This window comes from Anoplopoma fimbria, chromosome 15, assembly GCF_027596085.1.
Source record: "Anoplopoma fimbria isolate UVic2021 breed Golden Eagle Sablefish chromosome 15, Afim_UVic_2022, whole genome shotgun sequence".
Taxonomy (NCBI): Eukaryota; Metazoa; Chordata; class Actinopteri; order Perciformes; family Anoplopomatidae; genus Anoplopoma; species Anoplopoma fimbria.
The window spans coordinates 18,616,397-18,634,475 of record NC_072463.1 but is presented as its reverse complement, the minus strand read 5'-3'; the positions used below and the strand labels follow the sequence as shown (position 1 = coordinate 18,634,475).

Here is an 18,079-nt window from a genome sequence, read left to right as displayed (position 1 = left end):
CTTTGTGAGCTTGATTACATTCAGCTCTTCTATGCTTTTTAATCAGCAAGACAAGCTCCTTCAAAGTGCACTTGACAAAATCCACTTAAATCCTCCAAAACAGCATACAGGAATCATTTCACTAATATCAACACCACCTCTGTAGTAACATTATAGACTATTGTGTCAGACCCTTCAAACTATTAGCTAGCATAGCACCAATGTGAAGCAGGGTGTGTTTTATAATAGAATTTAACCTTCTGGGCCATGTTAGAAAAAAGGGAATTACTGTTCATTTTCAAGGACAATGTGTCTCCTGTACTCACTGTGCAGTAGGTCACAGGCCCAAAATCTTAAAGTGGCAAAAGTCTGCTATGGAGATAGCCTTGGGAGGAGATAATTAAAGTAGTAACACTTATGGGAGGTCCCACCTGTAGGGCTGAGAGGGAGTCGTTTCCATTGTAACAGCCCTCAAGGGAGCTCATCTGAAATTAATCAAATCCAGCATGAAGGCAGACTCAGTGGACCGAGGTGTAACGATATTGGCTGTTGATGCAGCAATGTGCTCCACATTTCTGTCACATCTGCCCTCTTTTATCTCCACCACAGAGGCCTTGTTTTTTTTTGTCTTAGAACAAAATAACTCTCCAGAGACAGGACTGCAGACGTATCTGTGGCATTTATAGCAGACGCAACAGTGAGTAAGAGAGAAGATAAGAGAGGGTGACCATCCAACAAAACCGTGTCAGTCATGATTTGAGATTTTGAGATACAGAAAAACTTTATTGATGTTCTGTTAAGCTATGGTGCACACTGATGTAAATACACAGGCACTCACAATTATTCCCTCCTAATGAGCGTATGTGAAAACATGTAGGACAGCAGTTGAAACCCAGGAGGAGCAAGACAATCACAACCACCTCCTAAATTTGACATTTAAGCGAGGTGACAATGGAGATGACTTGATGACTAAATGCTAAACGAGGACAAATGCTCATCTGCTCTATTGTTGTAGGTCCTAAATTTCATTCATATAAATTGAGTCCCATGGGAAATTTCAAACATCTCAGAGGTAATCTGTATTACATGTTTTTCAAACAGTTTAATTTACCATCCATTCAAATTCTATATATGATATAGAATAAGGCCCCTATTAAAAAACAGAACACTTTCTTTCTTGATGGTAAGACTGGCCTCAAACTTTGTGACTCGCTTCATGAGTTTCCCAGTGTGCTAGACCCCTGGTGATTTGTATTTTATGTAATATGTTCTCTACTTAGGGTTACATAACTGTTTAATACTGTAGCACTGACAAAAGCCGACAACTTCTTTGAGGATTTAATAAGGCTTCTTATTAAAGTTGTGACTTGATATCAAAAAATAAAATCACAGACTGCTAATAAATAAAAAATAAATACATGGCAGATGTGTAAAATAATTCTGGTTAACATTCTGTTGTCCAAATGGAGAGGCAAATAAATAAAATCAATGTTGATGCAGAACTGTGAATACATCACATTTAACACTTATGTATGAAATGAAGGTACACCTTCAGTATTTGAAGAAGCCAATATGCAAGGCACAACAACTGGCTGAATTCTTGAAGCTTCATCAGCTTTCCAAAAATACTAGTGATTATAAAAGAGAACAAATTACAAAACAATGCGCAAAGGGAATTGCAGCTGAATCCCAGTGTTTTGACTGTGGACTAAAGTCTGTCGGTCCCACAGGGGCCAAAATCCTCAACGGAGACAAAGTTGGAGGCTGTTGTCAACTGAGACTGTACTTGTTGTTTAAAAACAGTTAGAGTGAGAAATTACAGAAAGTAATATGTTAGTTCTCAAGTTAGTTTTGTTTCACAAAACGTTGACATTCAAGTCTCTGCTGTCTATTGTTTAAAGTTTAAAAATCACAGACATACAGTACGTTTCAATTCTGTATTAAGTGCCTTGAAACATACAGTATAGGGAGAGTCCGAGGAAGACCAGATAATTGGGATTCAGCTGTAAAAACTGTGCCAACTTTATAAAACACAATAACAATGTGTTAAAGGGCTAAAGTGTGAGATTTTAGTTCCACAGTGTAATAAATGATATTCCAAGCCACATATTTTTAGGCCAACATTGTGGATTTTGCTATTAGCTAAATGTTAGCTTAACATAAAAGGGGTACTCCTCCAATTAAGAGCTGCAACATAAGCTTTCTGTTAAATTAGTGAATTCCATATTGAGATAACCTTGATGACATCACTATGAAAACGTCAGGGTTATTTTGTCAGACTTGATGAAGCTCCTTCAAAACCATGGAGGATATTATACATAACTTTTTTTAACAAGCTAAATCGCACTGACCATGACGAGTAAACTGATCTTGATGTGTAAAAATCTACGGAGTCCCCCTTTAAATGTTCTTAATAAGAATAATAATAAAAAGCTTTTATGTCAGTAGTAATATTATGGGACGTTAACAACTTAATTTAACCAAACTTAACTGTTTTGGCCAGTGGCAACTAAGATAATAAGTGTCAGATGTGCCCTTTAATTGTGTAGGGATTTCTGATTGGTTAAAGGCCATTGCCAGATGCTGGAAACAATAAATAAACTATGTGTAATCACACAGTTTGTATGTGTTCAAATACAGACTCTACTGTAGGTCTGTCACTACTGGATCATCATTTAATACAGACTTCACTTATTGAAAATACCTCAAAGGCAGAATCAGGCACTAGATAATTTGAATTAGGCTGAAGATTTTTTTCAAGGGCTATCTAAGTGTAACTGATTAGATAGCCTCCTGATATGTACCTTGACATTTTTCATACAAATGTAAACATTCAATGATATTGCACTGAAGCAGCGTACTAACATGTTGAATAATGTGTCAGTACACATACTTTTGTACATATAAAGTGCTTGGATGTAAAAAATATTTGAGCAGGTAAAACTTTCACCATTCCTTCATCAAATTTTTGACAATTTTGAGAACTTCCACAAGTGGGAGGCGCCATAGCAAAATGAAACCATGGTTTTGTGTGTAAGCCATAAACAGGGTAACTCAAATGAGGTACCTGAAGCAAAATGCAAATACAAAGAGGCGAAGGCTCTGTGTCACTGTGATTTGGTTTCAGTATTTACATCCAGAAAATGTCAAACAATCTTCCCGTGCTCTCTTGCCTGCAAAAAAGTAGAAAAACATACAAAAAAGTACTTGTTAAAGCTTATTCATTTTCCACAATTCAAATTATATTAATTTATTTTCTTTATGAATAATTTAAGTAGGCAAGTTATATATAATCAAGCTGTTTCAGTGGCGGATGAGATGAAGAGGCATTCTCTCATGAGACTATTTATCGTGCACTCCAACAGGCCTCAGAGGTAGTGAATGTACTTAAACCAAAATTGGATATCACACGGCTGCAGTGCAGATATACTTCCTCTTCTCTCTCTTTTCATCCATTTAACTCATCATCCATTTGCACTTCAATCCATCAGTACATTTACATATCTATTGATCCTCCCATCCCTTTTCCTGTCTCACACACTGACCTTGTCGCTGCTGGTGGAGTGTGTTGGATGAGTTTCTTCTGACGCCAGGCTCAGGACAGACAGGCCGGAGTCTATTAGTTCCTCTATGAAAGAAAACAAACACTAGATTAGCTAAATGTCATCCACATAGTAAATATGTCAGCTCCATTGAAGCTATTGCATACCTGTGTTTGTGTTGCTGATGTTGCACTTGGCAAGCTCTACTGACTGAACAGAGCTCTGCTGTAGCGAAGCACTGGCTTTTTCAGCAGAGGGGGAGCTGGGTGTGGAGGGGAGGGTGCTGTCTTTTTCAGTACATTCAGTTTCAGAAGCGTGCTGCTGGGCAACGGGAGGAGCAGACGGACCACCTCCTTGATCCTGAGGACTAACATCATCCTGCTTGGCACTTTCCAGAGGCTGCTGTGGCCCCCGCACTTTGTGTTGGCTTTTTTTAGGTGAGGAAGCTTTCAAGGAGCTCACACTTCTTGATTCTGAGCAGGCGGAGTCCTGAGAGCCTGTGGCTTGCTTTGTATGACCCTCCTGGATGAGCGCCTCTGAGAAACGTACTTTCTTATCCGAACCCCGAGGGGACGAGGCCTCCGCCTGCCCCTGAGTGGGGGCTGTGGATCCACTCACTTCCTCACTCAGTGAATCTGAGTTGGGCGACAGCTTCAACTGATCCTGATCTTTCTGATCTTCTACCTCAGCATCTGTGAGGGCGTCGAGTTCCTCCAAGAACTCTTCAAATGTTGTGTCAGTAGACTAGTGGATGAGATTAGAACAACAAATCATTTTTGTAGTTACATTTATGAAGCAAGTCAGTTTCACACCCAAACAGGTTTGATATCTCACCTGTAGGTTCTCTCCATCCTCATTTGCCTGCCATCTAAAAAAAAGAACTGATTTTTATCAAAAGCTTTTCTTTAACAATTTAGAAAGAGTGTGTTATACATCTGTTAATCTTTTCATGACAATATGCAATGTACAGTAAACCTCATAAAACGGCTAAAGAAATAGTTTGACAGCTTGGGAAATACACTTATTTGCTTTCTATTTCTCTTTCTTTCTGTACAGCAAATATGAAGCTACAGCCAGCAGCCAATTAGCTTAGCTTGTCATCAAACAGGAGATGGGACAACCAATAGATTGGCTATGAAAAAATAAAATACTGATTAAAAAAATGAGATATGTTTTAATTGGCCTTATTTTCAGTCTTTATGCTAAGCTAAGCTAAGCGTCTCCTGGTTGTAGCTTCATTTATACCGTACAATAAGAATGGTATCAATCTTCTCATCAATCTCTTGGCATAAGTTTGAAATAAGTGCACTGCATAGTCTTGTAAGAGAAAGTAAAGGATGAGAAAAATGGAGATGGAAGGCTGTAGTGAGATTAGCTCTAGTTAGCTTTGGTCTCAGCTGCCTTAGTGGCCTGTGAGCGGCCGCTCAATACACTACAAATTATTGCCAGCTGTAATTCAGCTCACCCGGATAACAAGAATCTGTCAGGACACAACCCTTCATGCTGTTTTGCACTGCCCCCTGACCCTTGACTACCTCCATCACTGAGACACATGAAGAGGAAATCATCTGACACATTAAAGGTTTTTCCTGTGCCGATGTGAGGGTTCCGGGACAGAGGATGTCGCATGTGTACAGATTGTAAAGCCCTCTGAGGCAAATTTGTAATTTGTGATTGTGGGCTATACAAAATTAATTTAATTTAATTTAATTTAATTACTTTCACACTAAAAGGCTATAATGCCTCACTCCTGGGTCTGTGGCCTCGTGGCTTTTTGAGATTACGCAATGCTTGTGTAACAACACACACTAAAAGCCTCCTCACCACACAGAACAGTAGCTTGAAAAAAAAAATCATGCAGTGAGACACAAATGAAGCCTTCTGGGTTGTTTAGTCAGCTGCCAAAACTTCTAAATCAAGCCTCATGACATCCAGGGGAATTTGTACATTAGGGCACAGAGTTGGAAAACAACAACATCCTTCCCACAATCGTTTAAAGTATTTTCACCAGTCATGTTTGCTCGTAACACTTAATTGAGGCTGTGGTGAGATAATTGAGATATAGCCCCGGGTTTAATCAACGTAAACACCAAGTTGTTGTGTGTGTGGCACTAATGTAGATGTTGTTTAGCTGCTACTGACCTCCTGGCTCTCCCAGTCAGACGATCTATGCCTTTTGCTTTACTGCTCATCACTTGCACGTCTTTAGCTCCCTTGTCTTTGCCTCGTTTCTCTTGACCTATGACAGAAGAATAGTGAAAGTTTAATTCACAATTCAATTATATTTCACATAAAAAGACAGTTCCATTTCTGCAGAAACGACAGTACATCTTATAATATTTCCTCGTTGTTTAAGCTTAAATGTCTTTAAATATTAGGAAACAACAACAATTTTCAAGAACTTCCCCCAACATTATCTGCCTTTTTCCTTCTAGCTGATATCCCACCAGTTAAACCTGTTTAATGAACCCCAGGTGAATTATTTGCCACACCAATTACCTCTTTCAACAAAAAGATCAAATTATAGCTGCAAGATGCTCTCAGAATGCGTTTTCACTTGCACTTGAAAACAAAATAAAATCACTAAAGGTTTCTGAGCTATTCTGTATGCTATATGATCATTTTAAGGTAATAAACGAATAAATAAATAATATTTAAGTGTGGCATAACCCACCTGCTCGGGACGTTCCTCTTCTAGCATTTCGTCCACCTGAAATACATTTTTTTTTTTTTTATAAATCTTAAGAAAAAAGGAATAATGGAACACATCATGTTATCATCAAACTGTGATGAGAAATTTCTTATTCCTCGGTTTCTCAGTTTGAATGCTGTGAATGTCTCACCTCTGCTGGAAGGCCCCCAGTCTCTGTCAGGGAGAGATTTGTCTGAAAACCTAAAAGCAGAGATTCAGTTAAGACAGAAACACAAACCAACGCAGGCAGTGTCTTGTTCGTGTCTCATTATCGCTTTTTGTTCAGGTGACATAACGGCCCATTTCCACCCCATCGACAGGCTCTTCTGACATTCAAGTATCATTATTGTACATCTATTATGTAAATTTGATATTTTGCAGAATCAGTGAGAGGTTTTGCTCCATGAGTCACATTCTTATTTCACATCCAGTGAAGCTATCTACATTGTTGAATCAAAAACACATTTCCTCTTCTATTCTTACCCGAGGGCCTTGTTTAAGCCTCGCCAAATAAGGCAAGGTATTCCACCCCTTATCCCAAGTTAAAAATAGCACTCCTCCCTTGTCTCTTTACATTTTGATGATTCCTTAAACAGCACATTCATTCACTCTGCTACTCTTCGTACCACAGGCTGGTTTGTTTAAAATCTAACAAACACTTCCAATGAATGGGCCGTATCTCATTCCTCCAGTCAGCTGTGTTTTCACAAACCTGTGATCGAACTGTGTGAGAATACACAACAAGATTTGCTCACACCCTGTTACATTAGTGTTCATTTAATGATACAATTTGCCTGAAAGGTATATATTTCACGCAATAATTTAGCAATATCTTTTGACTTCATGACATCTAGTCTTGTGAGCACCTGATCTAATGGATCCTTCCACTGAATAATCTAAGTGGAAACACAGGATGTTCTTCAGGGTTAGTTTGTTTGTTATCTACATCTGCACTAACAGTGAATGACGCGTTCCACTAACTTAGGAAGGAAAAGAAGAAGAAGCATTGATTATTAAAATAACTGCTAGCCAGGCAGGGGATTTTTTAACAGTCTGTTTTGATCTTCATTTTCCTGGGGGTGGGTTCAATTTTCCTAACTAATCATTTCCAGTCGACACGTTTTGCCACGACAACATAGTTGTGCTGGTGTGAGTGGAGCTAAGCTAGCTAGCTGCTGGCATACAAATATTAGTGTGGCATCAATATTCTCATTAAGTCTCAGCAAGAAAATGTATAATATTTCCAAAGAAGTTGAACCATTTCTTTAAAAATCTAAGGGTGGATTATTAATGCTATGCCAACATTATTAAAAAACATGATGTTAGTAAAACAAAGAAGATGCAATTTGTTTCATAATAAAGTGTATAACTAAGAGGATCGAAGTATAGTGGATAGAAAAGTAAGAATTCCAACTTCTACAGTAACCGGACAAATAACACTTTAATCTGTGTCCAGTCAACATTCCCTGGAATAGAATTCCCCAATATAAAAATAGAGGGAGCCAAGGAAATATCACCCGGAAGGACAGCTGTAAGAAATCTAAGACATCAGCAGAGTGCAAAGAAGTCTTACATGTTCTCATTTTTGTCCAAGTCCCACGCCCGTTTCCACTGGCCCTTGGCGTTTTTGTGGCGTGCCACTCTCTCCCTGTCGATCTGCTCGCGCTCTTTCTTCCAGCGCACATACTCCTCCTGCTCCTCTTTTGACGTGGGGATGTTGAGGTCTGTGCTGACTTGCAGGCTCTCCGGCTCCTTAGCAGACACAAACAGTTGCATTTGAAATATGTAATACATCTGAAGCATCACTGCACACACTAATCAGAGCAGTGAAGCTCAACAATAGCCTCACATCAAGCATGGCTGGTCATAAACAAGAACAGATTCTCATCTCAAAACAAATAACTAAACAGCTACAGGGCATATACAGATCAGCAGGGTTTAAAAGAAAAGGAACAAACAAGGATATTATTTTCATGCGTTCTACTTTACTGTAAATGCCAATCGCTGCATCACTGTAAATACGGATAATGAGTGTCGGTTCATTCCAGTCAGCTCCCATCAGACTACAAAGAGCTACTTGTTTGTCTACCGTGAAGACTGCGAAGCAACGCATCAAATTGTTTGAGAAAATATTCCAGTAAAAGTGCCCTGTACAGTAAATGCAATTAGGTCCCCTTCCTCCATTCCCCTCTTAACCTGTTTATTGATTACTGCCATGACAGCAGAAAGGATTGCTTGCTAACACTAAAGAGGGATGTGATGCAGGCTCTTTAACACATCAAAGGGGACAGAGGCTGTGTGCTCTTGTTACAAAGCCCCGGAGCGAACCAGAGCTACAAACACTGCTGTGCTTCGATGGAAATCACGTAAAAAGACCAGCAGTCCCTGAGAGAGAAAGCGCCTATGGGTGTCTGTTTTTTAATACAGCAGGAGGGATGTGGTGTTGCTGTCCTGAGAAAAATATCAAATTGTGTAAGTAAAAGGGAAAACAATCTGCATATTAAGACAGAGAGAGAAACAGCAAATGATGGGTGATGTTTTCCCCTCAGGTGTGGACCAATCGCAGCCAAGTAAACATGTTGCCTTCCTGTGTTCAGTATTGGAGAAGATGGCATCTGTGCTTATCCCTCTTCTGGCCCCAGGAGGACATCGGGGGCCACAAGGGAGGCCGCTTCTAGCATGTTCCAGCAGGCCGTCTCCTGCTGACACCCAAGGCGCCCTGCTAATTAGCACTTTTCAATTTCCTCGCCTCCCTGAGGCCTCACATGGAGGTTTTCATGGGCCGAGGCAGGTAGGATGCACAGTGAGTCTGGTAAGTGCTGAGTGAGAGCAGGACTTGGGCTCAGACATGTGCATGCAAATTTTGATAGATTTGTACACGTTGACTAAGAATGACCATGCTCTTATTCCCTGTAATGACTGTAATGTAATGTAATTCCCAATCGTTTCCTCTCATCCTCCAAAACTGCATTTGTTTAGGCCTGAAAATGCCAGAAGAGGTTTCCTTTACATTTGTTAAACAAAGCAGCCAACAAAGCCAACAGCTGTCTGACCCTTACCCCTTACACAACACCTTAAAAAAACTCATCATTGTATTCCCTTGAGCTCAGGCTGCAAAGCCAGCAAGGAACGGAGAGACAGAGAGGCATGAACAGCATCACTTGTTGTGTGGCATGTGGCAGGCCTTTGAAGCCCACCCCTCCCTGCCTCTCTCTTTAGCCTGTTTGTCGCAGGCATGATTTGCGAGACAGCTCAGAGCCACTCCAGCAACGTTAACAAGTGAGCCAGCGGGAGGCAGATGCGGACGAGCGTGTTGTGCCTGTCTGCATGTGAGTTTTAGTGATGCGATGCTCATATTTGAATCTCTCTGTGTCTTGCGTGCTGAATGCAGAATGCAGAAACCTTGTATTCTACATTTGTTTTCATCTCAGTGAATCACGTGATCACTGTGAGCTGGAGATACAACCCTTTGAGAGGGGTACATATTAGAGATGGTGACAATATGCATGTTTAGATATTATGTATGTTTATGTCAACTAAGGCATTGTGTACCTGGCATTGCTCTGAAAGCCTGTGATGGTCCTCAGTGTGCTGCTGTCCTTGTTTAGCCCCGTCCTGTCACAGAGGAGAGACAAGAAATAAAAGTAAGATCAACATAACAACAATAAAGGTGACACAGCAACTTGCTGCCAGCCAATTAAAAATGGTTGTAAAGAGGCACATTACTGCCACCATAAAATTGTTAAAACAAATCTAGCGAGAGCACAGACTGAGGATTTAGAGGCCTACACTGCCCCCAAGTGGACTAATGGCACTTTTGGCTCAGTATTAAATGTCTGTTCTGCAATGAGGTCACCAGAGCAGAGGGCAGTTTGCAGGTGGTTGAATTTCAGCGGTTTGGAAAATGAAACTCATCTTATTGCAGGTAGAGAATTGTATGGATTTTTTGTTTGAGTGTACTTGTGCAAATATGTACTCCTGTGAACATAGTGGATGAGTCATGTTTCCATTTACAGCAACACTTGGAACAGTGTCGATGGGGGGACAACAATAAATGATGGACAGAGTGGTCTAGTGCACCTGCCCACAATGCACTCTCCTCTCCACACCCAAATACAGCCTAGCTTACACACAAACACAAAAGACCCCTGACTACCTTATCTATTTTCTTCTTTCTCCTCTCACTCCTTCTTCCTCTCCCCCTCTGACCCTTTCCTGGCACTTCGCCAGGCCCGTCTTTTCTGCAGCATAATGAGGCTTTTCAGAGTGAGAAGGCAGTCGAATGTTAATTAGATCAAATCGGTCCTTTCAGGATGGTGGGAATGGGGAATTAATTGTGCCAGAGGAGAGCAGACCACTTAAGGTTCCAGAGAGAAGAAACGGAGGCTGGAAACAGACGGTGGGCTGCCAGGAGTCTCTCCCTTTCTCTCCCCCCGCACCCTTTTTTCCTCACTTCCTCCCTCTACATTTCCTTTTGTCATGAGTGCGAACTGACAGTTTTGTCTTGAAGTACTTCCAGGCATTACAATCTGTCTGGGATACTGCCAAATAACCCCAACCCTCTCACAGTCATTTTTTATTTCCACACACACACACACGGTCATCAGATAAATATTTCAGAGGCAAGGTAAAACCGTAAAAATGTACAGCTTATTATGGATCTTTTCCAAATAAACATTTCATAATATTTTCCCCTCCCATCAACACCCTTTCGCAGCTCTCACTATGTAAATTACACATTATGTAAACAGGGACCACGTGGAAACCAGGTCTCTGGGATTACTCTGGAGCACTGGCTACTGTTCAAGTGCTGATTCAGTCCACATAATAAATGAAGGGGGACAGACTAAACAAGCCAGGAATAAAGGCAAAGAGAACAACGTGTTCGGCCCATAGATTTAGTGCACATTAACTCAGACAGCCATTTAGCAGGGCTCAGTGTGTCAGCCAATCAGAGGCAGATGTATATATACATATTTAGGAAGAGGCTCTACTCGCTTTGTGTCCAGAGACCCCTCCCACGACCAGACTGAGTCTGTGTTTACAGTGGTGAGGATCAGCTGTCTGTGCTGGGCATTAACTGATTGGGCAGCCTGTGTGTGTTAGTGCATGGATGTATGTGTGTGTGTGTGTGTGTGTGTGGGTGTCAGACTGAGGCAGAGCAGCTGTTCCAGAGTTTCTGCATACCCGGGGGGGGGACTAAGTTCAATGACAGTGTGGCATTTCACAGCCTAACCGGGGGCTCTGTATGTGCACGAGTGTCTGCCTATCAGTGTTAAACACGGGATCTAAGATCGACAGTGTAAAGTGAAACTATTGATGTTAAACACGCCATCTCTGATCTCATACTACCAATAACAAGGTCTTTTGTTAGGACAAGAGCTATCAAAGCATCGATCTATCTTCCATGGCCCTAGAGGGACTCTGTGAACTTAACAGCCTGTTCCACAGGCCAAAAGGACTCTAAACCCTAAAGTTTGAGTGAGTTTTCCTTTGCTTAAAAAACAGCAAAGGCACTTCAGAGGGAGAAAAAAAGAAAAATATCTAACAGACCCGGGTGGGATTAACCTAAGTAGTCATGCAGGCCTTTTGAAGGTTTGGTTCAATAGCACATCTACCAACAGCTCTATTAGTAGCCCCCCTCTGTTAATCCCACACCAGTCAGTCACAGCCCAAGTCCACCTCCTGTCCACAGACCATTGTGCTCCATCACTGGAGGGGTGTGGCCAGCCAACATGTCTGACATCTATGTAAAACACGTCGGTGCAGCACGAGGGAATGAACAAAAGGGGGACAAGAGAGTGGATACAGACAGGAGGGTGCATGCAGGGTTTGAAATGCTGAAGCGAATGATCACTGGAGTGCTCACAGTATCCAATTCAGACCTGTTCTGCTGTGTCTCTCTTGTTCATGTGAGGCGGCTGATTCCCCCTCCCAGCCGACTCCACACGCCTCGCCTGTCCGTCATCTGTAGGGCTCTTGATGTCCAAAGGGCCTGCCCTCCTCTCTGGCCTCTCACTCACCACCCTCTTACCCTGGAGAGACAGTTACTCATATTACGGTATCATAACTGTAGCAACAGAGCCAAATCTATCATGTACAGAATGTGCACAAAGATTCATTTCAAGGTTAAAATTACTCATTTGTAGTACAACATTTTTTAATATGTGCACAAATCAGAACATTTACCCCTAGAACCAGCTTTATACAGACACATTCACGGACAGAAGATGTAGGTTTAATCCAGCAGGGATTGGACAGGATTACACATTGTACTTCACACAGCTGCACATTTTTAGCCATACTAGTCTGCCGGTCCGACCAACACACCTCAGTTAACCAGAATGAAATATCCCAAAAGCTACTGGATGCATTGCCAGTAAATGTGCTACAGATAGCCATGGTGCCCAGATAATGTGTCATAATGACTTTAGGGATCCCCAATTCTTTGGTTTTAGCAAACGTTAACATGCTAACATATTTCACTAAGGTTATCGTGAGCATATAAGCATGCTAATGTTAGCATTTAGCTCAAAGGAAAGCAAAGTTAAAAAGCCCCTTCTGAGTAGCGTTGAAAGCTCTGACTCTAGCAAAATGTTTCTTTTAAGCTTAACATTTTCTCATCGTACCATCAAAGCTTCAGCCATGGATCTGGTATATATGTAGGTCTTGTTTATAGTTTGTTTTATATAATAATCATAACGTGTGCAACATGGTAACAATAGAAAACAATATTAATAATGACTTTGATTAATATAGTTTCCAGACTTTTGTCTGTTGTCTGACCTATCCTAGGCAGGAAGGCACAGTTTTGCAATATGCATCAGCTCATGGGATAAAATCTACACTGCATATCCATCATTCTGCTGCTGCTTTCTTTGCAAGTTATCATACCTAAAACCTATTGGTTGATCACATTACTTTCAGCTAGGTGTACTTATTGATTTGAGAAATGAGGAATCGCTTTTCTGTTATTTCTTCATTTATTACAGTTAAACCTCAGGGGGTTTGGGGTTTCCTATATTTTTTCTTGTAGCTTTAAGTGGAAGTTGGCACTGCAGTGTATTTACCTTTTTGCCAGCCATGGTGACCATTAGCTGCTTCCTGTGGCCTCGTCCAGCACCCTGCGGAGCGCCTTCCCCCACCTTGTCAGGCCCGACCTCCTGCTGTCCTTTCCCAGCCGGTGAACCACCGCTGAATGGCTTTGTGACCACCACACGACTATCCTGCTCCAAACCAAGGACACAGACATATTTCAAAATAATTTGTGGCTTCTGATCCTCAGAAAGAAGTGTGACTGAAGTTTGCTGTCAGCAATAATAGCAGTTCTTAAGTCTGTCACCTCATATTGAGAAACTCACACTTGTGGACTTGCTGATTGTGATGGTAAGATCCTCAGCTTTGCCCTTGCGGCTCTGTAGCGCCATTCCTTCCTCTTCTGCCCTCTTCCTGTCCTCCTCCACCTCCTGAATACAAATCAATGAAAACTACACAATAATCAGGAAGCCTCAGAGCTGCAGGCTTTGACAGAAAAGACAGGTGACCAACACATGTATTCCTAGAACAAGATGACAGATGAGGAAAATGTTGGACACAGAAGCCTCTGTGCCTGCAAGCACTTGTCCGTACCTTGTGCCTCTTCATCAGCGCTTCATTCTTCCTGCGGAGAGCCTCAATCTTCTTGTCCAGCTCCAGGTCCCTCTCATGATCCCTCTTGGGCATCATGTCACTGGGCGTCTGGGAAGAGAGACCTCAGATCATTAATACATTAAAAAAGGAACCTCACATTTAAAAATTTGGCCTTGTGTGCAAAATCTTTCTTTAGTGCATCTGCACTCACTGACTCACTGTTTTTTGCATTTCTAGCTTTTGTGCACCGTATGAATTTTCTTGATACTAGTGTGCAGACACCAAAACAAAAGGCCTTTTTTTCAACCTTACTTTAAGGAAAAAACTTTTTTTTCATTTAATAACACTTGCCAAGAAATAGTATAAACTGGCAAAATTATCATTAAAATAATTATATTAATAAATAATAAAACAATGATTACAACTCTGACCAAACATTGCATGCCAGCTTTTGGTATTTGAGGGTTTTCAATGCACCACTGCGTGCGCTGCGACATCACACAGCACTAACAACTCTATGTGACTAACACACAGCACTAACACACTCTCACACAGACCACAGATGGAGCATTCATTACGAAGCTCGGTTACACAGAGAGAATGCATATGCTGAGCATCCTAAACATCCCAATGCGGTCAGCAGGGCATGCCTCCTCAAACGACAAGAGGCCCCGTACTGAAAATCTCCATGTGCTCTCATGGAACAGCAACTAGGTGTGTGTTGACACTTCCTTTCATGAAAATCACTCTTTAACATACTGTAACAACTGCGAACATGTGCAAGCGAGCTGCTGAGCTGAATAAAATGTGCACAAATATTCAAAAGAGACAAGATTAGGATATTATCACAGAATGATAATGGGGAGGCATCAACCATGCCCAACACAGAGATCTCATTTTGGCCTGCAGCAACTTCATGTTCCCTCTCCAATCTGGTCTATGTTGTCTTTCTGGATGTGTCACTTGGGAATGTGTGGTTCCTTCCAAGAGCAAACTTAAGGGGCACATATCTCAGAGGAATGGTGACTGGGGAACTCCTCTCTGCAGCCTAAGGTTCAGCAGAGTTTACCACTCTCTTTAAAGACCAAGATCTCTAGAGGTTCAGGACAGGTGTATGACACGTCAGAGATGCAATGAAAGAAGAAGCAGCAATAAAACCGCTGTACTGCACAACCTTTTAAAGGGATAGTACCACATTTTTTAAAAATAAACTCATTAACTTTTTAGACTTTGTGCCAGCTGCTGGCTGTAGCTTCACATTTAATGCACAGACATGAGAGTGATATTGACATTCTCAACTTATTCTCAGCAAGAAAGCATATAATCACATATACAAAAATGTTGAACTGTGCCTTTAAATTGGTGCACCAGGGTGTATATGAAATGTCAGCATGAAAACTGGTGACAAAGCAGTTCCTACCTCATTTCAAATGCAACCTATTGTTTCAAAGACACATGCCCCAGGCAATGAGCTTAAAACATTTGTTTTCTCAAGAAAATGGGTCATTTGCGCTCAGATTGTAGTTTAAGCTTTAAGTAGACACCAAAAAGTGTAAGTTTCAACAGATGATAGGCTGTGATAGAAAAAAATATGTCAAACTTCTTCAAAATGGGCTCAGAGTTATGAGTTTGATGGTTGCATATTGCAAGCCAGCATTCATTTTCATATTGTCACAAAGTTTCATTCAGCCCACAAACAAGAGCACTCTGTGAAAACTTTATGAACAACCATCATTGTGATAAAAAAGAGGCTCTCGACTCAGCTGAATCAATGCCGGCATCCCTGACTGTTGTTAAACTGAGCTGAGGAGAAGTGGCATTACAAAAAGTTGCCACTGCTGCATGTTGGAACTGTGAAAACACATAATTCATTTTGAAGTACCCCATTCTACCCCAACAGAAATTATTTGGAGGGGTCAGACCGTCTTGACAGAGACAGGAAGTAGATGTGCCAAAAGTGAGTCAGTCATTTGACAAGAGGGTCGAGGCTGCTTCTGTGTGACTTAGCACAGAACGATGACTCACAACGAGCGCACAAGAGACCGAAGTGCACAAAGACCATCTTGGGACTCCAAGAAATAACTAGTGCTTTTTCCATCGATGCCACTGTTTCGTCTGCAAAGAATAGCTGCCACTGAGATGATGTTGACTGAATGTAAGGTGTCAGTGCAGACTAATAGTAAAATAACACAAACAACACATCCTGAATGCAATGTGTCAAACCTGCAAAGACACAGTGAGCATGAGCAAAAGTTGGGACTCACTCAGAGAAGCGGCTGGAAAGTGGTTACCTCACAGCTTCTAGTTGTCAGGGTATCCAAACACAACAGACCATGAGGACATACCACCAAGAATAGGCGCAAGGGAGAGACGCTGCCCAATCTGGATCCCTGCGAGGCCAATGGCGGAGACTGAAGTAAACACCGACCTCCACAAAGTGGGAAGACTCTGTTGTTGGGGACGGTACCCCTCTGGGTTTGGCCAGCGAGTTCTGTGATTGTGCCGCATACATACACAACCACAAAAACACACATAGACGTTGTGGGTCTGCCAGCGGACAGCACCCATGCCTGGACAGGCAGGCGAAAAGGCGGAGGGTGGTGGTGCGGGGGGGCCCTGCAGAGAGAAAGCTGCCAAGGCTTCCTCCCTGCCCAGCGTGTCTGCCACCTACAGGAGCTCCAGCAGGGGAGAGAAAGAGCATAACTGAAAGGCTGAATGTAGCCACAGCTAAATCTGCGTCAGAGCAGAGGAGGAAGAGGGGGGAACCTAACACCAGAGAGAGAGAGAGAGAGAGAGAGAGTGTGGAATGAGAAGGGAGAGGGGAAGGAGAGAGATGAAGGCACTCACGGGTCTTTCCATGTCAGTGGTGAGAGCTGGGCTGGGTCCAGACGCGAGGCAGCCGAGGCGGCAGAGAGGGCTGCCTGGAGTCGACGATCATGCCTCGATTACAATGAGCCAAGTTGGGCAAGCAGCCAAGACGTCTAACAAATACACAGAGCTCCCCTGTTAACGGATTTCACAGCACCCATCCGCTTGTCCTCTCCCCCCTATCTCTCTCTCTCTCTCTCTCTCCAACCCTCCCACCCTCCTGCACATATGCTCTCTCACTCCCTCTCGCCCTCTCTAATGCACTTGCTCTTTCCCCTCCTCACTCATCCGCCGCTTAAAGCAGGCTCGTTATATCCCGTCCCCCTCCCCACCATCTAGAAGTAAATTAGCACTATTGCTTGATTGACACTATATTATATTTTTTTACTGCGTATATTTATATGTGTCATCTTATGCTTGGCAGTCGCAGCACATTTATACTATATCTATAATAACTAATGACTTTGGGTCTGTATCTGTGCTGATGATTTGCGGTTTGTGAAAGTGTATTATTTCCATAAAATATATAGAAATTTAATATTTTAATCATGCTGTGTGTGTGTTTTCTGTCTGGGTCAAGTCAAATCTCCTTCATGTTATATACTTGGGTCCCAACCACACGAGATGGGAAAAGGGGTGGAATTGATCTGAAAAATAGAAGAAAAACAAAGGTTAACTGCTTCTTCCCATTCTGATAGGGCTTATTAACATCAAACCAGGCACTCCATAAATCTCAACATCATAAATGCGATGTGTGTGTTGTTTGTTCCCACTGTTGTTCTAACAGCTGCGTCTCCTACAAGCTCCAGACTACATGTTTAGGGTGCTAAAGAAGCTTCCTAAAGACTGGGGGGGGGGGGGATGTCTGCCAAATTTCCCACAATTCTTCATGCATGGCTGGCATGCTGCCTTTGCCAAAGCCAAGTCTGAGAGCTAATGACATGCAGCAAACCCGGGAGCCTGGCAGACAAATGCCAAAGGCTATTATATCTAGGGGAGACGCAGCAGAGTCGGAGCATTATGGAAAGAAGCACTTTGAAAGAGATGATTAACTAAGTATTTGAGTTACAGCAGGTTTATGAACTGCAATTACAGTTGAAGACAGTATGAAACTTTAAATTCAAATTAAAGGATAAACCAGGTGTCGACATTTTAATAGTATAATGTAATTTAAGGGTCGTTAAACCTGTTAATCAACAAGACTAAGGAACCTACAGGAGTTCTACCGGCTCTGGTTCTCCATCCTACTTTAGCCTGTTAGCATGCTAACATTTGCCAATTAGCAAAAAAGAATGATATCCTTTACACAAATTAATTATTCTTCCCTATACTATATTTTTCATTGTCGAGTTGATGTACATTACAGGTA

The 18,079-nt window shown here is 41.9% G+C and overlaps 1 protein-coding gene across 1 annotated transcript; it reads right to left on the bottom strand.

Annotated features, from left to right (window-relative positions):
• Window positions 1-2,976: 2,976 nt before the first annotated feature.
• Window positions 2,977-16,875, bottom strand: LOC129103931 (coiled-coil domain-containing protein 9B). The gene is made up of 14 exons (XM_054614577.1): window positions 16,690-16,875; window positions 13,843-13,950; window positions 13,575-13,679; window positions 13,284-13,439; window positions 12,099-12,248; window positions 9,766-9,828; window positions 7,787-7,965; window positions 6,365-6,414; window positions 6,196-6,231; window positions 5,664-5,760; window positions 4,356-4,389; window positions 3,689-4,265; window positions 3,525-3,607; window positions 2,977-3,152 (listed from the first exon to the last, which is right to left on the bottom strand). The coding sequence occupies exons 1-14, from the start codon at window positions 16,699-16,701 to the stop codon at window positions 3,126-3,128; spliced, it is 1,677 nt and encodes a 558-aa protein (XP_054470552.1). The 5' UTR covers window positions 16,702-16,875; the 3' UTR covers window positions 2,977-3,125.
• Between the last annotated feature and the right edge of the window lie 1,204 nt (window positions 16,876-18,079).